At 34.4% G+C, this 27,271-nt stretch overlaps 2 protein-coding genes across 3 annotated transcripts; one reads left to right on the top strand and one right to left on the bottom strand.

The window, feature by feature from the left end:
- The first annotated feature begins 20,315 nt into the window (after window positions 1-20,315).
- Window positions 20,316-22,731, top strand: LOC107900570 (protein IQ-DOMAIN 14). 2 transcript variants are annotated; one of them, XM_016826216.2, is made up of 6 exons: window positions 20,316-20,746; window positions 20,888-20,975; window positions 21,072-21,347; window positions 21,508-21,726; window positions 21,803-21,934; window positions 22,016-22,731. In XM_016826216.2, the coding sequence occupies exons 2-6, from the start codon at window positions 20,901-20,903 to the stop codon at window positions 22,637-22,639; spliced, it is 1,326 nt and encodes a 441-aa protein (XP_016681705.2). In that variant the 5' UTR covers window positions 20,316-20,746; window positions 20,888-20,900; the 3' UTR covers window positions 22,640-22,731. The 2 variants fall into 2 exon arrangements, with proteins under 2 accessions (XP_016681705.2, XP_016681704.2); XM_016826215.2 differs by having other exon boundaries at window positions 20,317-20,746; window positions 21,069-21,347.
- A 1,683-nt stretch (window positions 22,732-24,414) lies between these two features.
- Window positions 24,415-26,414, bottom strand: LOC107900569 (transcription factor bHLH91). The gene is made up of 4 exons (XM_016826214.2): window positions 26,254-26,414; window positions 25,371-26,163; window positions 24,812-25,231; window positions 24,415-24,696 (listed from the first exon to the last, which is right to left on the bottom strand). The coding sequence occupies exons 2-4, from the start codon at window positions 26,130-26,132 to the stop codon at window positions 24,589-24,591; spliced, it is 1,290 nt and encodes a 429-aa protein (XP_016681703.2). The 5' UTR covers window positions 26,133-26,163; window positions 26,254-26,414; the 3' UTR covers window positions 24,415-24,588.
- Window positions 26,415-27,271: the final 857 nt, after the last annotated feature.

The raw sequence follows: 27,271 nt of genomic DNA, 5'->3' as shown, positions 1-27,271 counted from the left end.
CAGCCGCCCTAAATATTGGTCAAAGGTTGGAAGACTATTTTGAAATTTAATCTTTCAAAGCCCAATTTTGACCATTTCTTTAGGTTTAGAGAAACATAGGTTGAGTACTATAAGGGCAGACTAGATTCACCCAATACTCTCCTTTCAATGTTCCCTTGTTTGACTCGGTAAAACTATGTTGAACGTTATAGATTGTATTTTATTTCTTTTATTGAGATAAAATTATTTTTGATACATTATATTAAAGAGTAAATTAGTATTTATGTTAAAAATGCATCCATTTATATTGTTAAAAATTGATCCTATACGTCAAGTTGAGGTACACGTGATACGTCACATGTCACTATTTTTATTATTCAATCAACCACGCCAGTTAACAATACAAATGGAAAAAAAATTAATAAAAATGATTAATTTGCTCTTTAATTTAATGTACGGAGACTAGTTCACCCATTTAAAAAAAATTAAAACACAATCTGACTCATAGTGCAAGACCCTTTATAATACTTTTACTTATAACTCAAATGGTTACGAACCTTTATAATTACTTATGACCCTTTATAAACCTACATAAAATGAATTAATCTTACATCCATATTTATATAAAATTATACTTATAAAAAAAATACAAAATATGACCTATGCAAGCACAATATGTGCATTTCTTTTCTCTCTCTACTTTGCTCGGTGTTAATTTTCATTCTTTATTGCTTCATATAAAAAATACAAAAAATTAAATTGAAAAAATACAATACCTTAAATCCCTTAGCAGCATGGTGGCCGTTTTCGCACTGATTCTAGTCATATTAGTAGCTGTGCACTATTCTAGTAATAAATTAGAATAACAAACTTCCTTTTTTACACTGGTGAAAATTTCAATCTGCATCAATCATACCGACTCATTTCGCCTAATTCTGACCACACCGATCAAAACATGGTCCACCAACTGGTATATGAATAATATTAAAATTATATAAAAATTTTAACTTTTTACTATTATGGTAATTGTTGAGGCAATTTATAAGAGTACCAAGGAGCAGTGCACATTAGTGTTTGGCACTGCTCAACTATAAACTTGCCATGCTTAGTGTTGGTCAATTTTGGTAACAAAATTTTTGGGTTTTGATATTTGCTAACATTATGGAATTAGCAAGCGCATCTATGATATTTAAACCTTTTATAGCAACATATACTAAAGGTCAATTTAGACCGGATCAAAGAATTGACTTCCCTATTTTGAAGAGATTGTATCGGATCAGATAAACTTGAAAGCATATCATAAATAATCAAGAGTTATCCTTAACTTATTAAAAAGATTCTTAGAATTTTTTATCATGTTTTTTCATTAGGAATATTTATTCTAATTGATCTAGTATATTAACAAGTCCCAGTTCCTTATAAATTAATAAGACTTATATAGGGAATGAACTTATTTGAGAGTATTTATTTCTGTTCAGTGAGGAATGTTTATTTAGAGTGCATTGATTGTAAAATCAAAAGTGTTACTTGGTTTTTATTCTAAGTTTTCTGTAACACCCCTCGTCTAACTAGATCATCAAATTTGAGCCACAAGATGTCACATTCGTCGCTGGAGCAACTACCGCCAATTATACAATAAATATCATTCAAACATGCAAATGAATATCAAACACATTTACTTCATATTATACAATCAAAATTGAGCCTTAATCAAGTTTATAAAAACTCTTTTCTTAACCCGAGCATGCAGTAGAACCAAATTGGATAGTTTTGAAATCTTAAAACCATACATAAACTTTGGTCTAATGTGTAATTTTATAAATGAACTTTGTTTTTGTGTAATTTTATACATTAAATTTTGATTTTATCCAATTCTCATAAATTATCAACACAATTATTGATATAACATCATTTTATGTTTATATATTTCATATACAAATAATTATATTTTCTAATAAAAAATAAATTGATGTATTTGTTTCTTTAAATGTGTATGTTTTAATCAAAATTAAAGTTTCATTTATGTATTTAAGCCACAATCAAAGTTTTATATGTATAACTGCATAAAATCAAAGTTTATGTATCAAATTCTATATTAAATCAAAATTCATTTATAATTTTGAGATTTATCCTATTTTTTAAATATAATTATTTATAAGTGAAATCATATTATCACAATTGACATATTTTCCATATAAATGGAGGTACATTGATATAAATTTATATATAATTGATTTTTTTTTATAATTAAAATTGACCATTTTACCAATAAAGGCCCATTTCTAACTTGATTTACGGAAATGGGCCACTTTTTTTATTATCTACCGGAATGGGCCGAAAACTCCAAAACGCATCCACATAGGAGCGTTTTAGAGGGAAATTCCAGCAAAACGCGTATTTAAGGGAGCGATTTTGCTATGTCAGCACAAAATGCGCTGACATGGACGCGCTTTGCTGACATTGCAAAATCTCTCCCTTAGGGACACATTTTAGCCCATGTTTTTCTAGGGTTAGGGCTATTTGCATGTTTAGTGCCTATGGTTTGTGGGTTTAGGATTTAAGGGTTGTAGTGTTAGTGTTTTGTTAAAATAATTTAGGGTTTTGTTTATTTAGAGAGGCTAAGAAGAATAGAAATTGAATATGAGTGAACGTATTAGTGCTGTTATTTACTATGATGGTGAGGTCTGTGACACCGAGAACGGCGTTATTTTTTTATCAGCGAACACAACGCGACTAGTTTTTAACTAGAACATAGATTTGACAGAACTTCGTAAAAGACTTAGGCGTAAAATATTTGGAACGTCGCCAATGAGAGTTTTGTCTATTAAGTATCAATTTTGTGCTTCGATTGATCCTGTCACATATGACTCATTTGATATCAAAAGTGGTCATAGCTTGGAGGCGATGGTGCAGACTCATCTTGCTAGTGGATCACCTTATCTTGAGTTATATGTACAATTTTCATAGCCAAATAAAGCATTTGTGACTTCAACATCTAATGCTATTCGAGAGGAAAACACGACCTCTACTCGACACTCCGTTAATGGGAGGCAAAACATGGAAACACCCGTGTTTGGTGGCAGTATGGAATACACAACTCTTACACGACACTCGGTTAGTGGATGGGACATGCACCTCGATGGGTCAATGTTCAATGCTGGAAATAGTGTTTGGTGGCAGTATGGAATACACAACTCTTACACGACACTCGGTTAGTGGATGGGACATGCACCTTGGTGGGTCGATGTTCAATGCTGGAAATACGTACTGGGGAATGACATCAACTTCTAATGGTTGGCAATCCACATCTAATTGGGGGCATTACGAAACGTCCACAAGAAAGGATGACATACTCCCTACGACGTCCACCGGCTAGGGGACCTTGTACGTTACAGATGATGATGGGTTGGATAATGAGTCCGAAGTGGATCCATATCGAGATATGGATTATTTTCTAAACCGGAGTTCAATGCTGGAAATAGTGCTTGGTGGCAGAAATTGAATTATTTTCTAAACCGGAATCTGTTCCAATCGAACCTAAAGATGGTGAAGGGGGTTCAGATGATGATGAAGAAGATCCGCGATTCAGGGCGTACTCGCATTTAGCCTATATGCATAATGTCGATCTATCGGCAGATGATGCGTTGGAGTTTCCATATCGACCACACAAAAGGCATGTCCATACAAGTTTGTCATTGGATTCAGGTGAATTAGAAGTTGGTAAGGAGTTTTCTAGTAAGGATAGTTTTCTTGGTGCATTGAAACAACATAGCATCATGAACGGGGTTAATTACTACGTGGTTAAATCCAAATCTGAGAAGTTCAGGGACAAGTGTACAGTGCAATACGGTACATGTTCATGGAAAATCATGGCTTCGGTTAGGAAAAAGATAGGCTTGTGGGAGATAAAAAAAGTACAAAGGTCCACATACCTATGTTGTCAGTATAGTGTCACTGGGTGTTTAGGGTTTTTGAATAATACTGTTATTACTTAATGTTGCATTATTTAACGTACTTCGTTGATAGGTTCAGATATGATAGCTAGCTTAATACTACCGATTGTGAAGGTGAATCTCAGGACTTCTGTGTCGGTCTTAATTACCAATATTCGTAGCCAATTGAGGTACACACCCTCTTACCGCAAGGCTTGGATAGCTAAGTAAAAGGCATTGGAAAAGATGCATAGTGGGTGGGACACTTCATATAATGAGGTGTGGCAGTGGTGTTAGGTGTTGGAGAGGTACATCCTAGGTTGCGTAATAGACCTTGAAATGGGTCATGCATACTACAATGACCGCTTGCTCCGTGGATGCCAAGTGTTCAAACGTATGTTCTAGAGCTTTAAGCAATGTCAAGACTCATTTGTGTACTGCAAGCCATTGGTACAAATTGACGGTACCTTTATGTATGGTAGATATACCCATCGACTATTGCTAGTTGTGGCACAGGATGGCGGTGGAAGAATCTTTCCAATTGCGTTTACAATAACACCGGGGGAGTCAGATGATGACTGAGATTTCTTTCTTTCTAGATTAAGGAAGCATGTCTGTCTCCAACCTGATATTTACGTTATATCAGATCGGGGAACTAGAATACTAGCAGCAATTGAGTGATAAGGAAGCCTATGAGATCTCGCACACACCATCGGTATTGTCTAAGGCACGTTGCATCCAACTACTATGGGCAATATCAGTCTATTGCTTAACGAAGGCAAGTGACCAACATAGGTATTTAATCTCTATTAATATAATTTTGTTTGTAATATTCAATTTATTCTGAATGGAAGAATGGTATGTAATTTTCGCTATCAACTTATATTGACAGGGTACGAGATCAATAATGACCGTTTTCATGAGATGTTGACGATTTTGTGGTCAGTTAATGATCAAGGTGCAGAATACCTCTGTAACATACCTTTCGATCAGTGGACACAAGCATACGACGACAGCTTACGATATGGTCATATGATATGGTCCTTTAAATGGGCCATCGGGGCCCAAATTTACGCATTAGAAACACATAGGGACTAAGTCGAAAACTCAGAAAAATTTTAGAAAATATTTAAAGTTTTTAACACTACAGGGGTCACACGGCCGTGTGGTCATGCTGTGTGACTCACACGGTTTAGAGGCACGCCCGTGTCCCAAGCCGTGTGGGTATTCAAAATAGGGATACATGACTGTATTTCAGCCCTTGTCCGTGCCCGTGTGAGTATACTGACTTGGTTCATACGACCAAGTCACACGCCCATGTGCTAAGCCATGTGAGCATTCTATTTTGTGCAAATTTAATATATAGGGGACACACGGTCGTGTCACCTGGACGTGTGTCACACACAATTGAGACACGCGCCTGTGTCTCTGCCCGTGTGGATGAAAATAGGCCATTTTACAAGCCATATTTCTCACCCAATTTTGTGTCTATCTACAATCAACATTACACATATCAACAAGTCATAATTATACATTCAAAACAAGCCAAAATAAGTGGTTAAACTCAACACACTACATATAAGTCATTATTAAACAAAATACCTATACATGTCATTATAACCAAAATCAAAACATTCGAAAATACCGATAGAACTTATGGATAATGTGATATATCTCCGACAAGCTTCCAACCCAATTGAGCTTCCAATAATCTGAAAAGTAGAAGAAAACAAATACATAAGCAATGAATGCTTAGTAAGCTCGTATAAACTTTAATCATAATAGTTCCTTTTCAAATATGAAATTTATACTTATCAAGAATAACCTAATATTGCTACCACAATACTCATGAAGTTATATTTAACAACTCACTAAGAGAATAAATCTACAGTATCACTTATACATAATATTCCTAGCATAGTAGGATTTTAAACAACTTTAACTCTTCCAAATTTTCTTTATTTTCATTTGTGTTTCTTTACTTTCCACACTCATTCTATATGCATAACACACCAATCATAAGCATATCATTCAATCATAGATACAAGCTAGTGCATTTAAACAAAGACATTTTTTGAATTAATCACACGATAACTCATTTTATAAGAAATTGCATAACTTAAAACTTACCACTCTTTCATGACCACAAGTATATTTTCATTTGAGCACTTACCCTTTCAACGCATCATATAATAAACATATTACCATTTAACCAGTAACTTGGCACTTGTCTAAGCGTCAACAACAACACTTGCTAGCATACTTGAACATATTGTACATAAATTCAACATTGATAAACTTATTTTATCAACATATCACACTTGAGTTTATTACTCATCACAACTTACATAATTTCCATGTATCAACATTTCAAGATATTGATATATATACAGATCATGACACATATCATTCTCTTACCGTTTCTTCATATATATATCATTTAAAAAACAACTCATGTTATTTTACCATTCGAAGTACGACTTACGGATATGAGTACATCATTTTTAGAAGCCCGAAGGCTGAACAGAAGCTCATGAGAGCTAAACAGAAAGTAAACACGAAAGTTCGCAACAAATGTTGAACCTCGGTTTACTTGGGTAATTTGTCGTCAATTCATCATTTACATTTTCCATCAATTCATCCTTTACATTTGTAGTGCCATAACCCAGTTATGGTCTTATCATCAGAATGCCATAGCCCAACTATGGTCTTACATATAAACACTGCCATGGTCCAACCATGGTCTTACGTTCATAGTGCCATAACCCAGTTATGGTCTTATCATCAGAATGCCATAGCCCAACTATAGTCTTACATATAAACACTGCCATGGTCCAACCATGGTCTTATGTTCATAGTTCCATAACTTAGTTATGGTATTATCCGTGAATTCATCCTTTACCACAGAACGATTGTACTCAATCCCGCATTCCACTTATTTTGAACATTTAATTCAATTTCATAATTTAACAATAATTTTGTTTTCAGTAATAAATATGAAAAAATACATAATACCATTCATCAATTTAATAAATAAAAATTAAATTTTAACCATACAAACTTACCTAATTTGAATTGTAATAATTGCAGTCAGGGACTATTCAGCTATTTTTCATTTTTCACAAGTATCTAAAAAATCTTGACCTAAAATATAAAACTACTCATTCATTAGCATATATTTCAGTTCCAATTCATTTCACTATTTATACCCTTCAATTTTATAAATTTACATAATTACCCCAACTTTTACAACTTTTATAATTTAGTCCATTAACTAATTAATCTATCAAATCAACTAATTTTCCTCAATTAATAATTTATCCAAATATTCTAGACTATCAAACAGCCCTTAATAAAATAGAAATTTAATACCAAACCCTAATATTTTAACCATTTTCACAATTTGATCCTAACATCAATATTTAACAAAATCACTTTATAATATCATCATACAACAAAATTAAAGCTCTAAACCCACTTGATATTAATAATTTCTTTCAATATATTAATTTAGACAATAAAAAAATTCATTTCATGCAATTTGGTCATTTTTGACATTTTTACAAAATTACCCTTAAAATTTTACTTTTATTCAATTTTATCCCTAAGCCTAAAACATGCAAATTAGCCATTTTTAATGAAAACCCATGCTAGTTGAATATTCATATATTTTCCTCCTCCTCTCCATTCCACATCCTTAATGTATATAACATGCTTATATGTAATATTATCTATAATTCTATTATTTACTTATGTTCATATCAAAGCTGTCCACTTGAGTCATAGTTAAGAAATTATTTATATCTTGAGCTACAGAATTATAAATTAAGATTCGCTTCATGTTTTTGAAACTAGACTCAAATATCTTTCTACCGTAAAATTTTCAGAATCTAACTTGATATTCTAGCTCCCCATTGTCTCATTATTATTTTTCTCTCTTGATAGCTATGAAAATTCTTTTGAATTCTAAGTGAAAATGGTAAATTTTTGGTAAAAAGACCAAATTGTAAATAAAAGAAAATTTCTTTCTTATCTTCTCTTCTCACGTGGGTGCATGGAAAGATGATGAAAATTTTTCATCTTTCTTTCCTTTTATACTAAATAAAATAATAATAAAATATCTCATTAAAATATTAATAAAATAATATTTATCTAATTAAATAATTATAAAATATCATCAAAATATCTCTAATATCATCATTGCCTTCTAGATTTCTCTCTCTTTCGAATTGACCATTTTGCCCTTTATGATATTTTAAAATTCCATCCTTGAGTCATCACTTAATTTTGTAAAATTACGATTTAGTCCCTCATCATTCTTCACCTATTCAATTTGGTCCTAATTCATCCATTTTCCTTAGTTTCTAGATCATTCCACCCTTAAAATATTTGCACTATTGATCCTTAAACTTTTTATATTTATATTTTAACCCCTTAATTTTTAAGTATTTACTCTTGGGCAACAAAACTTTTCTCACTTTTGTGATTTAATGCTTTCTTGAATTAATATGTCATAATATACTTCCCAATGTTGACATAACTCAAAATTTCCTTTTTGTCACTTTATTTCCTTATTTTACTATATCAAGGATACTATATTACTTTCTTACTGTAGTAATTTTTGGGGTATTACACTAAGGTGCGGGCCAACACCATGTACACAGTGTGTCATGATCGCGACAACCTATGGTTTCGTGTGACGGAGTTCGAAAGACCAAACCAGTGTATTACCGACAGACAATATCATGTACACCTGAGAAATAGGACTTGCGACTGTAGGATATTTGACGCACTTCGTTATCCATGCGCTCATGCAATTGTAGCTTGTTAGAATCTCCATTTGAATCTCATGAGCTATGTCGACGAAGTGTACAAAATAGAATACATGTACAATGTGTGGAGACACGTATTCCCATCGATCCCAGATGAACGTAAGTGGTCGTCTGTATCGCTTACTCCATCTAAGTTGTTACCAGATAGAGAATTGCATCGCAAACTAAAAGGTCGACCTTGCTCGAATAGAATACGTGATAATATGGATATCTGGGAAAGAACGAACCAACAGAAGTTGTGCGGATGGTGTAGGAACCCAGGTCATACAATTCGAGCATGTCCAAATCGAAATAGTTAATAATTGCTTAAATGAAACTATGCTGCATTATTTCTATTGTCTTATTCAAAAGAACTTCTATTTTATTAAAAATATAAAAATAATTTACTATTAAAATATTCAAAACAACGACCATTTTACCAATAAAGGCCTATTTCCAACTTTATTTACGGAAATGGGCCAATTTTTTCATTATTTACTGGAAAGGGCCAAAAACTACAAAACACATCCACGTAGGAACATTTTTGGGGAAAATTTCAACAAATCATGTCCCTTATGGAGTGAATTTGCCATGTCAGCACAAAATGCGCTGCCATGGATGCACTTTGCTGATGTGGCAAAATCGCTCCCTCAGGGATGCGATTTAGCCCGTGTTTTTTACCAATGGTCATTTAAAATTTTGACCGTTGGGGGGTCCAATGGTAAAAAAAAACTACAAAAATTGCCTCCTATTTTTTTTCACACAATATTTCTTCCAAATTTCTCAAAAAAGCTTTCAAATTTCTCTCTAAATTTCTCAAAACTCTTTTTAATTAATTAATTCCTTTAATTTTTTTTCTAAATTAGTATTTCTTTTTATAATTTCAAAAATATTTGATCGTGTTAGCAATGGCCAGGGAATTAATTTGTCTCGATCATAAACATATCTCCGTCGAATGAATATAAATGGTAAAGGTTAATTTCAAAATTTGAATATTATTTAATATTTTTTTCATTTATGTAATTTTAATTAATTTTTATTTTATAATTTTTTATAACAGCCTGTAGATCAGATGTTACAATGTTATATTTGTAATATGCCTGGTCCTCCATCACCATTGATAGAAAATTACTTGAAGGAAGCGGGTTTTTGGCACATGACCAATATAGGCCGAGGGTGTAAGTTGGACCCGAAACTCATCAGCGTGTTCATAGAGAGGTGGAGACCCGAGATGCACACATTTCATCTTCCATGTGGAGAGTGTACCATCACTTTAGAGGACGTGCAATTACAATAAAGATTGCCGGTGGATAGGTTCGTACTCACCGGGTCTGTTCAATCTGTTGATTGGGGAGCCATATGCTATGATCTTTTGGGTGCGATTCTGGATAATATTTACAGAGGTCAGATCGAGATGGGCTAGTTAAGAAACACATTCCTGGAGCCGGGGAATGATTTGACTGAAGTAGAAAGAATACAATATGCTCGGGCATATATCTTTGAGATGATTAAAGGTTATCTGATACCGGACTTGTCACAAAACCTTGTACATCTGAGGTGGCTACTGAAACTCGTTGATTTAAGAGCAGCTGGCGAACTTAGTTGGGGGTCTGCCATGTTGGCAACATTGTACCAGGAGATGTGCGGGGAGACGCCACCTAATAAAGCCAAAATCGGAGGTTGCGTATCACTACTACAATTATGGGCTCGATTTCACTTTCCATTTTTACGTTCTCGAGTGAACTACCCATATACATTCCCACTCATAACGAGGTAAAATTTATATTAGATTTAACAATTATTACATAGATTTAAAATATAATTTTATGCTAAAAATTTATTTAATTAGGTGGAACCATTCGGCGAGTTATATTGGAATACCTACTGCCATTAAAGATATACGACTTCTATTAGACCAACGGTCGGAAGCGCATTTAAGTATTAAATAGAATATATATACATAACATAGTCGTTTTATATTTAGTATTTAGTATTTAGTATTTAGTATTATGTATATAACTAATATTTTTATCACGTTCATATAGTTTCAATGGATACCGTACGAGGATCCGATAATTCAGGTAGTAATTCCGAATGAATTCTTTCAAAATCCAAACATTTGGCATATTAAGGTCACATTGGTCAACTATGTTACTGTCGAGATGCACCAGACAGATAGAGTGTTGCGACAATTTAGATTTTGACAACCGATTCACGTGGCAACTGAGATGCTCGATGATGAGCACAAAATTGACTTACGGTAACAGAATATGAATTAGCTGGTATTCTTCTCAGAATATGTCAAAATTTGGGAAAATCGGTATGATCATATACCTACTTACGAATCGATCATCGTTCTAGAGTTAGCGTAACCGTCGACCACTCCCATGTCACACTGATTCTGACCGACACATACATTGATTTTTTAAATATATTTGTACAAACTATTTTTATATTGTTTGATTTAATAAAATAAAAGTTGTTTTGAATATTTTGATAGTAAATTATTTTAATAATTTTAATAAAATAAAAGTTCTTTTGAATAAGACAATAGAAATAATGTAACATAATTTCATTACAGCAATTATCAACTATTTCAATTTGGACATGTTCGAATTGTATGACCTAGGCTCCTACACTATCCGCACAACTTTTGTTGGTTTGTTATTTTTCAGATATCCATATTATTACGTATTCTACTCGATCAAGGTCAACCTTTTGGTTTGCGACGCAATTCTCTGTCTGGTAACAACTTAAACTTAGCAAGCGATACAGACAGCCACTTTCGTTCATCTGGGACTGGTGGGAATACGTGTCTCCACACATTGTACATGTATTCTATTTTGTACACTTCGTCGACATATCTCATGGGATCCAAGCGGAGATTCTGACAAACTGCAATTGCATGAGTATATGATTCTCCTAGTCATCACCTAACTCCCTCGGTGTTATTGCAAACGCAATTGGAAGGATTCTCCCACTGTCATCCTGTGCCATCTTATGGTGGATCTGGAAACTCTAACGCATCATCTGCCAATAGATCGACATTATGCATGTGGGCTGGAGGCGACTACGCCCTGAATCATGGACCTTCTTCTTCTTCATCTAAACACCCTTCAATGTCTTCAGGTTCGGTTGGAACAGGCTCCGGTTCAGAAAGTAATGCAACTTCTGCACCATCGAGGCCAAGCTCTCAGGGTGGATCCACATTAGACTCATCATCCAACCCACCATCATCTGCAACGCACGAGGTCCCCTCGCCGGTGGACGTCATAGGGAGTATATCATCCTTTCTTATGGACATTTTGTAATGACTCTAATCAAATATGAATTGCCAATCACTAGAAGTTGATGTCATTCCCAGTACGTATTTCCAGCATCGAACATTGACCCACCGATGTGCATGTCCCATCTACTGACCGAGTGTCATGCAAGAATTGTGTATTCCATACTGCCACCAAACATGGGCACTTTCGTGTTTTGCCTCCTACTAACGGAGTATTGGGTAGGGTTCGTGTATTTCTCTCGAGCAGCATTAGATGTTGAAGTCGCAAATGTTTCATTTGGCGATGAAAATGGTACATATAACTCAAGATATAGTGATCCACTAGTGAGATAAGTCTGTACCATCACCTCCAAGCTACTACCACCTTTGATATCAAATGAGTCATATGTCACAGGATCAATCGAAGCACAAAATCGATACTTAATAGACGAAACTCTCATTGGCGTCGTTTCAAAGATTTTGCGCCTAATTTTTTTATGAAGTTCTGTCAAATCTATGTTCTAGTTAAAAACCAGTCGCGTTGTATTCTCCGATAAAAAAACAACGTCGTTCTCGGTGTCACGGACCTCATCATCATAGTAAATAACAACACTAATATGTTCACTCATATTCAATTTCTATTCTGCTTAGCCTATCTAATTTTTCTTGCTGTAACTTATGCAACCTGAGAATGAAATTTGACTCATTTATAGCTTAAGGCCAAACAATAACTACTGTAGAAAAAGAGTGTCCATGTGAGAGCTTTTTTCAGTAATTTTGTTGACAGTGCATCGTGCTTGAAGTGTTTTTTACACTATTTTTTCAGGAACTACTGTAGAAAAAGAGCGTCCACGTGGGAGCTTTTTTCAGTAAATTTGCTAACAGTGCATCTTGCTTAAAGCATTTTTAAAACTATTTTTTCAGAACCGTCTTCTAAAAATTATTTTCTCAGGAACTACTGTAGAAAAAAAGTGTCCACGTTGGAGTTTTTTTCAGTAATTTTGCTGACAGTGCATCCTGCTTGAAGCATTTTTGACATTATCTTATTAGAACCGTCTTCTTAAAATTAATTTTTCTGAAACTACTGTAGAGAAAAAACAAAATCCTTATTGTCAATATATTTTTTCTAAACCCTTAACCTAAACACAAAATTATTTAAAAAAAACTAAACCCTAATTTAATTAATTTTTTTAAAAACTCTAAACCCTAATTTAATTAATTTGTTTAAAATCCCTAAAACCTAATTTAATTAATTTTTAAAAAAACTCTAAACCTTAATTTATTTTTTAAACCCTAAATAAATAAAACTCTAAATTATTTTAATAAAACCCTAACGCTACAACCTTAAAACCCTAAACCCACAAACCCTAGGGACTAAACATGTAAATAGCTTTAACCCTAAAAAAACACGAGTGAAATAGCATCATTGAGGGAGCGATTTTGCCACGTTAGCAAAGTGCATCCACGTTAGCGCATTTTGTGCTGACATGGCAAAATCGCTCCCTTAGGGATGCGATTTACTGAAATTTCCCCCAAAAATGCTCCTACGTAACGTGTTTTGTAATTTTTGGCCCTTTCCGGTAAATGATGAAAAAATTGGCCCATTTTCATAAATAAAGTTAAAAATGGGCCTTTATTGGTAAAATGGTCCAAAACAACTTTTATTTTATTAAATGAAATAATATAAAAATAGTTTGTACAAATATATTTTAAAAAATCAATGTATGTGCCGGTTGAAATCAGTGCCACATGGGGGTGGTCGACGGTTACGTGCTGGATTCCTTCTTGGTTCAACTTTCGACGGGGGTTGTAGTTGTTCTGGTTGTGGGTGTTGGGAGGATGACCAACCTTGATAGAATAAAGAATACGAAGGTGTTTGTATCACACACGGTGGAGGTGTTTGAATCCCATAAGGCGATGGGGATTGGTAATAAGATGAGCTCCCCGACGGTGCCTCGTGCGATCCCTCCTACGACGATGGCCTATATATCATCGGTTGAGTCACAGTCATTGGGAAAGGAGATGCACCGGGCCGTGTATTTCAACCTGACATAGGATTGGGAAAAGGAAACATATAAGGGTTAGAATACATATAAGGGCTAGGATATGCACCTGGCATAATCTGAAGGGGCTGTGGTGTGGGTGTCATCGCTTGAGGGATTGGGCCCTGTGATTGTGTGGGCGCTATTGACGGGCCTGTACCGTCATCCATTCTCATTGGATTTAAAGGGCCCTGTCGTTCCCTCTCGACATAAATTTGCTGGTGTCTCTACTCTTCTGAGAGCAAATATGGCTTGTTATGGATCCTAAATCATGGCATGTAATCCGGCGCACACGCTAACTCTGGAACGATGATTGGTTCATGAGTAAGTATATGATCATACAAATTTTTCCAAATTTCGATATATTCCGAGAAGAATATCGGCCAATTCATATTTGATTACCGTAAGTCGATTTTGTGCTCATCATCGAGCACCTCAAGTGTCACGGGAATCGATTGTCGGAATCTAAATTGCCGCAACACTCTATCCATCTAGTACATCTTGACAGTAGAATAGTTGACCAATGGGACCTTAACATGCCAAATGTTCAGATTTTAAAAGAATTCATCCGGAATTACTGCCCGAATTGCCGGATCCTTATATGTGCCCATTGAAACTATATGAACGTGATAAAAATATTAGTTATATACATAATACTAAATACTAAATATGAAACGACTATGTTATGTATATATATTTTATTTAATACTTATATGCGCTTCCGACCGTTGGTCTAATAGAAGTCGTATATCTTCAAGAGAGGTAGGTATTCCAACATAACTCGCTGAATGGTTTCACCTAATGAAATAAAGTTTTAGCATAAAATTATATTTTAAATCTATGTAATAATTGTAAAATCTAATCTAAATTTTACCTCGTTATGCGTAAGAATGTATATGGATGGTTCACTCGAGGACGTAAAAATGGAAAGCGAAATCGAGCCCATGATTATAGTAGTGATAGGCAACTTCCGATTTTGGCTTTATTTGGTGGCGTCGCCCTACACATCTCCTGGTACAATGTTGCCAATACGGCAAACCCCCAACTAAGTTTGTCAACTGCTCTAAAATCAACAAGTTTCAGTAGCCACCTTAGATGTATGAGGTTTCGTGACAAGTCCGGCATCAGATAACCTCCAATCATCTCAATGATGTACGCCCGAGCATATCGTATTCTTTTTACTTCAGTCGAATCATTCCCCGGCTTCGGGAATGTGTTTCGTAACCAGCCCATCTCGATCTGACCTCCGTAAATATTTTCCGGAATCGTACTCAAAAGATCGTAGCATATGGCTCCCCAATCAGCAAACTGAACAGACCCGGTGAGTGCAGACGCATCCACTGGCAATCTCAATTGTAGCTGCACGTCCTCCAAAGTGATGGTACACTCTCCGCATGGAAGATGTTATGTGTGCGTCTCGGGTCTCCATATCTCTATGAACGCGCTGATGAGTTTTGGGACCAACTTTCACCCTCGGCCTATATTGGACACGTGCTAAAAACCCGCATCCCTCAAGTAATTTTCTATCAACGGTGATGGAGGACCAAACATATTACAAATATAACATTGTAACACCCGATCTACAGGTTGTTATAAAAAATTATAAATTAAAATTACATAAATGAAAAAAATATTAAATAATATTCAAAAATTGAAATTAATCCTTACCATTTTTATTTGTCCGACGAAGATATGTTTATGATCGAGACAAATTAATTCCCCGGCCATTGGTAACACGATCAAATATTTTTGAAATTATAAAAAGAAATACTAATTTAAAAAAATAAAGGAAATAATTAATTAAAGAGAGCATTGAGAAATTTAGGGAAAAATTTGAGAGCTTTTTTGAGAAATTTGGAAGAACTGTTATGTGGAAAAAGATAGGAGGGGTTTTTGTAGTTTTTTTTACCATTGGGTCCCCCAACGGTCAAAATTTTAAATGACTATTGGTAAAAAACACGGGCTAAAACGCATCCCTGAGGGAGCGATTTTGCCACGTCAGCAAAGCATGTCCACGTTAGCGCGTTTTGTGCTGACATGGCAAAATAGCTACCTCAGGGTCGCGTTTTGCTGGAATTTCCCCCTAAAACGCTCCTACATGGACGCGCTTTGGAGTTTTCGGCCCGTTCCGGTAAATAATGAAAAAAAAGTGATCCATTTCTGTAAATAAAATTAGAAATGGGCTTTATTAGTAAAATAGTCATTAAAATTGATATTATTCTCTATATTTATTACAAATGCATTCATTATTTTTATATAATTGATTTATATTGCACATGTCAGAATTTGAAGTTGCCATGTATCAAAATTTAGGCCTCCACGTATAATAATTTCCTTTTATTGGTAGAGACTTTGATTTTAAATATTATATATAAGATGAATGATAAATATTTTAATTTTTAATTTATGGAAAGTTACCCTTAATTTATATAGCTTTTTATATTTTATATATTATTAAATTTGTATAGACTTTTTCTTAATTAATTTGTATTCAATAAAAGTTAAAACTTAACTAGTTCAGGAGAAGAATTTGAATTTAGTGAATTTTTTTATACTAAATAATCTCAAATTCACACATTCACACACATTTATTTAAATTACCATATAAATAGGTATAGCTTGTGAATGACCCCATGACTTTGGAGAGGCGATAAATATCCTTTGTTAATGGGTCAAATGTTAAATTGAGTATTTAAATTTAAATTATAAATGTTAGGGATCGATCGAAATAAACAATGAAATAGAAAAATAGAGAATATCAAACACACAAATTTTATATGAAAAACTCCTCTGAAGAGGATAAAAACTAAGGGCAAAAGAGGCTTCAACTTTTTATTAAATAAATAAATAAACGAGATTCCAATATGGAGAAAATAAACCTAAATGTATTAAACGTACAAACCCAACCCCCGAAAACAAAACTCTAATTCTCATAGAGTTCTCTCAAAAGAGGTACAAAATTCTCTCAATAGCTACCACGAAAACTCTCACCAAAATTCATCTACGACTACATCTTGTCACCCCCAAAAGAAAAACCTTGTAGTACTACATCTTTAACTACCTTATTGAAATAGGGATACAATACCCCTTTAAATAGGCTAAGTTAATCACACTAAAATATCCCTTGAGTAATTAGAGTTTGAATGGGAGAAATAATTAGAATTTAATCAGGAGAAGAAAACTTGATTTATACGGGAACACGTTGCCACGCCATGACGTCGTATGTCGCCTCGTCAGGACGACAATTCTTCCTCGTAGCGATGTTGACTCTATTTCATCCTAAAATACAAGACACACTCCACACAAACAACATGAGAGGATAAAATTTGAAGATTGAAGGTTTTTTTTGTTTTTTGGCTATTTGAAGGAGGCAAACCACTATGTTTATTGTACTGTTCTGTGAGCTAAATCAGTTCTATGGAGGAACATTTTTGTTGGGTTATATTCTTTGTATTCTACACTAGATTGCTAATGTAAAGTTTTTCCTTGATGGTGTGTGAGAGAGTTTGAAAGAAAAAGTACGACAGTGATGCTATAGTTATTGGATTAAGTTGAAATGTTTCTTTTGTGTTGGTTCTTGTAATCATAGAACCACACCAACCTGTTCAATTCAATCAATGCTTTTGATGCACAAAAGCTAAAAAGTTATAAGGTGGCAGTTTCCAACTTCATTATCCTGTTGCAAAAAAGAAAGAGATATGAGTTACTCCATGCAGGCAATTAGATGGTGTTGCTTAGTAAAATGCCTGTTCTGGATCAACCATCATGGATCAAGAATAAAGCCTGAAAGAACATGTGCTAATGCTTGGGTTCCTACTTTCAATCTTTTTAAGCAAGTGTGGAAACTATGTCGTCCTGGTCCAAGCACGGTCAAAGTGGGCAAGCTTCTAACTTACAAAATAGATGGCTCTCAAAAGTTTTCATGACGGGGCTTGATGTCCAAGCCCTATCATGAATTTTGTGAGTCAATAATGACTGCTCCTTACCTTCGCACTTTGGCTTGAATCCATTTTCTCATGTATTTCGAGAGCCTATGTATCTTTCGTATTGTCCTACAAACTCACAGGAGATATATCAGTATTGTTAGAATATTAATTATATATTTGTGCTTATGAGAGATCGAACCATCAATCAATGCCTTATATACTTTATCTTAGTTTATCTGCTAGTGTTCTCACCCTTTAAGGGCTTGGGTTCGAATCTCACCAAACCAAAATTATAAAACATTTCTTTAGTGGATCCAAACGTTGATGATAAACTTCATGAGCCTCTTTGAGCTCTTCTCGAAATTAGGAAACAAAATCTCAAGGTTAAAATCTAGCATAAACACCTCAAGTAAAATACCTCCACTATTTAAAGTCCGAATCGACTGCTCAAAAAACGACACTTTAAATACTTCGCCTAATAACAGAGTCGATGTCTCTCAAAAATACCTATATCTAAATATGTATTAATTATTAATATCAAATAGGAGTATCTCAAAGAAATGAAGAGTGAGTAGCAAAAACTAGTGGGTATTGATTTAGTGAATAGTGATAACAATAATTTAGGTAATACAAAAGAGCATGTGAAAGCCATGTTGTTAACATTTGTTAGATCTGCATTTTCCACTCACTATAAATTTACCATAATTAGTACTTTATGTACTAACCCCATCCTCTGATTGCAGACATATATATAATTGGGTGTATGATTATAATTGACAAAAATCTGGATCATGCTTTAAGTTGAACTATATACAAGTTCAGCTTAAAATAGTCCGTTATATATCTGAAGTCTTAACAGAAGAAATAAAATAATGGTTTATAGTGGAAGAGGAGAGAGGCTGAAAAGGAAAGAATTATTCTTATTCTTTTGATAAAAGAAGGTTATGAGTATGATGCTACAGACCATTACAAGTGATGGGTGGATTCTTTCATTCTTTCAACATTTGGGCCCTTTCACAGCTGTCATTCCCTCCACAACTCAAGGCTGCTCTGTTTTCTTCTAAATTCTCTCATCCCAACAATACATAATCCCCCCACTTTCCACAATAATTCTGGTTTGTGTGTCAAATGTATTCACTTCCACTTCTTCAAATTAATATACTCTTCATTTTTCTTAGAAATATATAATTTTATATATATTTGAATTTGAAAATAATATTTTAATACATATATTTATATTTGACATTCATTTATGTTTTAAGTAACATTTTTTTATAATATATGCATATATAATAAGGTGAACGTATTTGAAAGACCTTTCTATTATATAGTCTTGATTGAATTAGTCCAACTACCATTAAATAGATCAATGTAATTTATACCATTAAAAAGAATAAAATAAGGACAAATTAGAATAGAGTTAATATTTATTATTTAAAAAATATCATTCATTATTTAATAGAGTTAATATTTTTTAAAGTTTTATGGTTTTGTAAATGAAATCTTTTATTTGGAATTGAATTACAATTGAAAAAAATCAAGATATTTTTATATAATAAATGTTTTTTTAATAATTCTGATCATATCTGTTTTATTTTGAGACAATGCCTAGAATCACCCATAGCACCTCCCAAATCTTTAACTAGGAGGATAATACGCTTCAATCCTCCTGTATTGACAACAATGCCTATGTCAATCGAACTAAAACTCAATTGACTATACAATAAATGCTAACTCTGTTACAAGTTAAACTTATGTAATTCTTTTTAATAGTACAATGATTAAAATAATTTATTTAATAATAAAGAAACTAATTTAATATAGGTTCCTCCAATATATTTTAACTTATATAATAGTATCCCAGTGTACTACTTGTGCTTTAAGGCAATGGTCCATATGTTTCTAAAAAGAAGGATAAGTTTCCTTTGAGGGCAAAGGGAAAGTGTATCACATCATGCCCTTACTCTTATCAAGAGAAAGGCAAAACTCAAGGTGTTAATTAGGAAATCATGTTAGGCTTTTCATATATAATTTCAACCAAAGTATTTAGATAGTCTTAAAGTTTTTTTAATTTAAACGGATACACTTAATCGAGTTAAAATCTCACGAAATAACTTTTTAAATATAGGTACAATTTTTAAATTTTTTAAAAAATATTAATGTATTTATATTAAGTACATTTTTATATACGAATTTAAATTAAAATTTTAGGTTAAATGCTATAACCTATAGCAAGTTTAGTAATCTTATTTCAAAACTCAACTCCAATGTTAAAGAAAAGGGAATAAGTGAAGGGATAAGAAAGTAATTTCCTTCCCAACAGACATGTTCAAATGTCTGTTAGGACTTGAGAAAAAGTGGGGAGTTGGAAAAGGATGGAAAGGCCCCATGCCATGAAGCTCAGACAGTGAGTCTTTCTCATAATTCATTGAGAGCTTCCCTCCATGAAATACTGTATAGCTTAGCTTTATTTTTATTTTTATTAGTCATACAGTGGTTGCTTGGAAGGCCCACAACTTTGAACAGATGAAACTCATCATGAAGAAAAACTATGAATCCTTGGACAGATCTTTATTTGTACATGGCTAGATTTTAATCAAACTTTTGGGTGTCTGTGGCTTCAGTTTCTCAAGGAAATATTTTGGGGTTTCTTCAGTTTATGTGATCAAGTCCCCCACTTTTCTTGGTTGTAATAAACAATGGTTGATCTAAATCCCCGGCAATCCTATCCAAGTTTTTTGAAGCGGTGATTCCTGTTTGACTCTCCGGATCACGGGATTTTAGGAAATGGGTAAGAATTCACTGCACCTTTCCCAAGCGGTCTTCTTTATATTATGCTTCATCTTGTACATTTCCTCCATTTTCAGCTGCATTAAGTTTCATAATTACTGAAAATAACTTGAAAAGAAACCCCCTTTTTTTTTTACTGCAGTGAAAGATCTACAATGGCTAAGAAAAAGAGCTGGTTCAATCTAGTGAAGAAGTTTTTTCTCTTTGAGACAATTGCAAGAACAGAGAAGGTAACTTTTTTTTTTTGCTATTTACTGCTGTTTCCCAGTTCTTATTTTTATTTTTGCTTTATCCTTTATGAATGGATGTTATCTATTTGTCAGAAGGAGAAAAAAAGGAAATGGATGTTTGGAAGGTTAAGGACCAAGAGGTTGACAGCACCACCAAACGACGTGACAAAGGATGAGCATGTAACTGTGGCTATTGCCACACCTGCTGCCGCCGAAGCAGGTGTTGCAGCCGCTCAGGTTGCGGCCGAGGCTGTTCCACCCTATGGTACCCTTCATTCTAACCATATATGTGATGGAGAAACAGATGAACGAGCCCTGGATGTTCAAGAACTTGCTGCCACAAAAATCCAAGCTACCTTTCGGGGATACCTGGTAAGTTCATCACTCTACTGACCTTCCTTCTTTCCCTTGGCTATATTTTTTAGTGATTTGTCGTTCTAGTTTCTTGTAAGAAAACTGAGCTGAGAATTTGGCTAACTATTATGAACAAAAATTGCATCGATGATGAAGTTGATATTGGAGAAACTTGTAGGCAAGGAAAGCTTTGCGGGCGCTGAAGGGGATAGTGAGGCTTCAAGCAATCATCCGCGGATCGGCTGTGAGACGACAAGCAATGAATACTCTAAAATGCTTACAATCAATTGTGAATATTCAGTCTCAGGTTAGTGCAATGAGATTCCAAACGGCAGAAGGTACTTGGCAATATGATGAGACCAAACAGTTGGTGACATTGGAAGACAAGATTATTAAGGTATATGCCAAACTCCTATATCGCGATTGAGGATTTTCATGTCATGGTTTTGACATGAATGTTCAAAAAATTGCAGGTGGATATAAACAGTCAAAGAAGATGGGATGATAGCATTTTGACAAAGGAAGAGGCCGAAGCAATGGTTTTAAGCAGGAAAGAAGCTGCAATCAAAAGAGAACGGATAAAGGAATACTCATATGTTCATAGGGTAAACCCTCTTTGGCTTCAAGAATCTGTCTTTTTCTTTCCTAGTGCATTGTTCTGATGAGTTTGAAATTTCTTTTTGCAGAAGTCAGCTGAATCAGAACTAAACAAAGGTAATGGACGATTAAAGTACTGGTTAGACGAATGGGTGGATACTCAAGTCACTAAAAGTAAAGAACTTGAAGATTTGGACTCGGTTTGGACCTCGAATCGCAAGCCCATGGAGGAAAACAGAGCTAAACATCTAAGGCTGAAGACTTCTCCGAGACCATATCATTATAATTCGGAAGGATTGGAGTCTCCGGTAGTACCAGTTCCACGAAGATCGTTTCATAAGAAGCAGTGTTCTTTGGGAGAAGACAATTCTTTTCCAACCTCTCCTGTAGTTCCACCTTACATGGCTGCTACACAATCAGCAAGGGCAAAGGTAAGATCATTGAGTTCACCAAAGGTAAGGCCTGGAAGTTTTGAAACTCAGTCTGAAAGCTACTCACCATATAAGAACAAACTGTGTCTTATATCTTCTATTACAAGTGAAGTGCCAAGCAGTTATAAGATGAATGGCAGCAGGAGTAGTGCTTATCAGCAGAGATCCCCGAGCCTAAAGGGTGTGCCGGGTCCTGTCAAATCGAAGCGAACCTTAAAGGATCTTAGCTTTAACTCTGAGTGTTCGTTGCCTAATTGGGTGCAAGAAAGCACCTTTAGATGATTGATTCTTCCATTCTGGTTATTAGCTTGTGGTAGCCATTTGTACGGTTGTCGAAAATAATATCTAGTCGAAGAAGATGAATTAGTAGAAAATGACAAGTAAGATTCTGATAATAATTTTATTTTTTTAACAAACAAGTAACATAAAAATAAATGAGAAGATTTAGAATTAAAAACTAAAATTAAAAGTAAAACAAAATAAGAAAATAAAATATAAGAAAATGATTGAGAAAAACTCTAGTCAAAGTAAATTATCAGATTAATTCAAGGGTTTTATAGTTGATATAAAGATAAATGCCAATGTTCTTTAATAAATTGGTTATAATCATCGGTAATCTCCTAGTAACCTAATCTCTTCTTAGGTTCTCGATAAATAAGACAACCGTTATTAATTACTTTTCTTATTGATAAACAACCCTATAATAATCACAATATCAAACTTTATTTAAGTTACATCTCGTGCCTACACTACACAAATAATTATACAGATATCACAAATATTAGAAACCAATTAATTGACTACTTATCTAATTGATAAAGCAATTATTCTAAGCTATCAAATAGCTGTTGATATTTAACAAACTTAAACAATTGTAATTAAACCAAAAGGCATGTAACTACTAAAAAAACAAGTAATGATTAAGATCAATTTGATGTCACACAAACATGTAGAATCAAACTTCAAATATTACTTCAACTAGAAAAGAGAGTTTAAAATTCATACAATAAAGAAAACAAAATAAAACTAAGAATGGCTAGCCCCGAGTCTCCCTAATCTTAACCTAATCATGTCTATTTATATGACAAAAATAATATAATAGAGAAAATACAAAAGTGTCGTTAATGAAATAAATTTTTTTTTTAGGTTTTTAAGCTATTTTCGCACCAAACTTTCAGATCAATTTTGAACATCTTCTTGACGTTTTTGGGCTACATCCGTGCAACAACTTTAGATAGATCTTTCAATACCCTTTGAATAAATATTATGGGCATAAAACGGAAGTCTGTAACTCAAGTTATGGTCAAAATCGATAATAAATAAAATATAAATATAAATAGTATTATAACCCACATAAATAATATAATTCAAGCCAAGAATAAATAGAAAATTACGCACTTAACACCATTCCTAGTTGTTGTGTTGGTTTTGAACACTCGATGCTAATTAATGAACGAATCCAATTTCATGTATGAGCTAATTGCATCTACCCATACCAAGAATGTAACAGGGGCCATCCTATGAGCCCATCTCCATGACCCAAAAGAGTATTTGTGGTTAGAGACCTACATAAGAAAATATTATGTATGCATAGCATACATTATGAACATAATATTATGAATGGAACATTCACATCCTTAGAAGAGAAGAGAGACCTACCTAAGTAAAGTGAAAACCAGTCAAATTCAGAAAGTGCAGAGAAAAATATGGCCCATCATTCCTCAACATCCATTTCATCACTGAAAGTGAAAGAATTGATTGTTTTGGCATTTCAAAGCAACTCAGAATGTGGAAACAAAGAGAGCCTACTTAAAAACAGTAATGATTAAACATACCTCACTTTGGAATACTGTTCCTATAGAAATTTCTCCTCCTTTAACAACTAAAACTGTGGGTAGCTATCACCAGGAAAATCAATGGAGGATCACAGTTTGTCAAATTGTTTTTGTTTCTTTCTCTTAATTTCTAACCAAAATTTCAACTCATTATAGCAAAAACCCTGCTGGTGGTATATATATAAAACTAAAGCAATAATGAACGGTTAGACTGTACCAAAATAAAAAACCATATCTAGTGCATCTATATATCAATACTTTGAAAATAGAGTAGCATCATGGAATCCTTGATTAACAGTACTATTCAAAGAAATGCTTGATAACTCAACAACTGAAGCTGTTCATTTCCATTGAAACAGAAACATAAAACATGGAACCCCTTCCATCACTGCTAAACTAGAGAGAAGTACTACTAGTTGGTGGAGCAGCTGCATACTGTCTATCCACGACATCGATGAGCTTGTTGGCTATGGCACAAGCATAAACCGAAGAGCCTTCGTATATCTGCATCGCGGACAGGAGCGATGGAATTATGACCATTCCAACAAAAATATACTCAAAATTGTCAAACATACATATGCTGGATAAAACAATATGTATTTGTAAGGGAGATGTTTACCTTGGTGTTGAAGAGAAAGCTGTAATAGTCACCAATGTTGCCACCAGCAACATGTTGGAGGTCCAACTGAAGCTCATCAAGGAGTCTGGACACAAACAGCAAGCAGTTGATCTTCTTTCTTTGAACAAGTTTGATGGTAACTTCGTCATCAACGATGCGTACATCAACCTCAGAATCCTTAGACTTCCTTTGAAGCCAAGAGCTCCTCAAGGAAGTATTATAGCATTGGTCTGGATCACCTAAAGGCTTGCACTCAACATCCCCTGCATCAGCAGCACTACCCGCATCTTCAGTCTTAAGCCTTTTGCTCCTTTCTTGGCCGCATCTCTTTTTGTCCACCAGTATTTTAAGCTCACGAACAGTTCCAAGAAGTTCCTTGATGTACTTTATAGCATCGTCAACTATGGATGCTCTATCATTCTTGGTTATAGGCAATGAAATTTACGTTTCCCCCACCACCAAAGAAACATATTAACAAACACCGAAAGAATGAAACATTGTTAGTGCAATTGTCATAAAAGAAACAGGCTGTTTAAGGATGAAGTGGTTGGTTATGTACCTTGGTGGGACTAGGGACCATGGTCCTTAAAGCCTGGTACTTGTCATTTAGATGGACTCTCCTTTCCCTCTCAGTGGCAAAGTGTTTGGTGGTTTTGCCAGCTTTATCCCTGTCTTTGGCACGGCCTGCCATAGAGATGTCCCTGGTGAACTGAATTATGCCATTGTCCCCATCATGATAAAGTCCTCCAACCCTAGCGGCATCCTTGTCATCAGCTGGAACGGTGTAGCCATGCGGCAGAGACTGCAGCAGCTCCCTGAAAACAGGAGGTTGAGGAGGCAGGTTGAGATGGAAAAGTGGGTCGTACACAACAGAAGGGGAGCCAGGTGTGGTTTCAAAGGAAATGGAGGGATTAGGGAGGAAAGAGCATCTAGGTAAATGGAAAAGGCTGAGAAGGTCAGGTGTAGGAGTGTAAGCACTGGCGGCGGCGGCGGCAGCAGCAGCAGCTTCTGGGGATGAAGAAGATGGCACCACATTGAAACTTTCCCAATGGGACTGATCATAAGGAAGGTCCTGAGTTAGATAGGGAATCAAATGGGAATGACTGTTGGTAGTATTATCAAGCAAGTAGTGTTGGTGGGGTTCCATATCCAAGGCGGCGGAGGCATCCTCATGGTGATGGTGATTGTAAGAAGAGACAGTAAGGGTGTCTTCCAAACTGTTGTGACAGTTGGTGGGGGTGGCCCCTGGCAACCCCATCAGTTCCTGACAATCTGTGAGGGAGTGAGGATCAAAGCAACCACTCTCCTCGTACACCTTCATTGTTGTTCTCCTTTCTGGTCTCAAAGTATCCCTTTAGATATCAACAGGAACAAGATGAATTAGTATAAGAAGAAAAGAAGAAACATGGTATATGTTTGATTATTGCGGAATAGATACAAACCTTTGAAAGGGAAGAAATGGGTTAAAAAATGGGTGGTAATGATAGTGAAAGAGGGAGAAAGGAAGAGAGAGGATGGATGGTTTTGATTGTTTCCTGCGTGCCTGACTGCCTGCCTGTCAGCCAGCCAGCCTTGTGGGATATATCGTGCCCGACTCTAGTTTGTTAGTTTAGTTATCAATGGATTTCAGCAAGTCCCTCCTTGTAACTGTCAATTTTTTTCCCTTTAATATAACATTTTTTACTTAACTAGAAAACATTGGAGTTTAATTTAATTAATTAATCGTTATTATTTTTTAAACATTATTTAATAATATTTAATATTTAAAAATTCAACAAATCTTTATATTAAATTAATTCTAATAGTAATTATTTCGACATGTATTAGTCGTGATCGAATATATTCCATATCTACTGTTTTTTTTTTTTACCTGTCTCCCATGCAAACAGCTCGCCCCAACTAACTCACCCCCAATCAGTTAGCCTTCATTTTCAACCTCCATTATACTTTCTTTTATAAGTTAGTATTATTGGAAATTAGGGTTATTAGATTTCATAACAAAAATTACTTTGATATACATACACATAAAAAAATATTAAAAAAAGGATCAAATTGAAAAGAATTAGACATTACATTGTTTTAAATAAAAGAAAAGTTGAGCATCAGTCTATAAAATACGAAATGTATTAATATAAAGAGAGTAGAGCATTATATGGTACTACCTTCTTCCCTTTCCAATCAGTTCATGCAAAGTTTGTGCCAACATTTTTAATACAAAACATTAACATAATATATATTAACCAACCATCAATGCTAAAAATTGTAATCCTACCCTACTACAATTTTAACATTTTAATACTCTAGTTATTATTTACAATATTCATAAATTGTATTTGTATTAAAAATATTTTAATTTATAAATAATAATTTATCATAATACAAAAGTTTAAAAAAAACGTGTGGTAATTAAAAAGTTAAAAAAAACTAAACCATATAAACCTCCTTCATTTATATTTTATT

This window comes from Gossypium hirsutum, chromosome D06, assembly GCF_007990345.1.
Source record: "Gossypium hirsutum isolate 1008001.06 chromosome D06, Gossypium_hirsutum_v2.1, whole genome shotgun sequence".
Classification (NCBI taxonomy): domain Eukaryota; kingdom Viridiplantae; phylum Streptophyta; class Magnoliopsida; order Malvales; family Malvaceae; genus Gossypium; species Gossypium hirsutum.
The sequence above is the reverse complement of the archived record's forward strand: the minus strand, read 5'-3'. Positions and strand labels throughout refer to the sequence as shown.

Coding starts and splice junctions, on each gene's coding strand:
- LOC107900570 (XM_016826215.2), top strand. CDS start 20,901: ATGGCTAAGAAAAAGAGCTGGTTCAATCTAGTGAAGAAGTTTTTTCTC. Junction 20,976..21,068: donor CAATTGCAAGAACAGAGAAG/GTAACTTTTTTT, acceptor TCTATTTGTCAG/AAGGAGAAAAAAAGGAAATG. Junction 21,727..21,802: donor TGGAAGACAAGATTATTAAG/GTATATGCCAAA, acceptor AAAAAATTGCAG/GTGGATATAAACAGTCAAAG.
- LOC107900569 (XM_016826214.2), bottom strand. CDS start 26,132: ATGAAGGTGTACGAGGAGAGTGGTTGCTTTGATCCTCACTCCCTCACA. Junction 25,232..25,370: donor TGGTCCCTAGTCCCACCAAG/GTACATAACCAA, acceptor CCTATAACCAAG/AATGATAGAGCATCCATAGT. Junction 24,697..24,811: donor GCTTTCTCTTCAACACCAAG/GTAAACATCTCC, acceptor TCCGCGATGCAG/ATATACGAAGGCTCTTCGGT.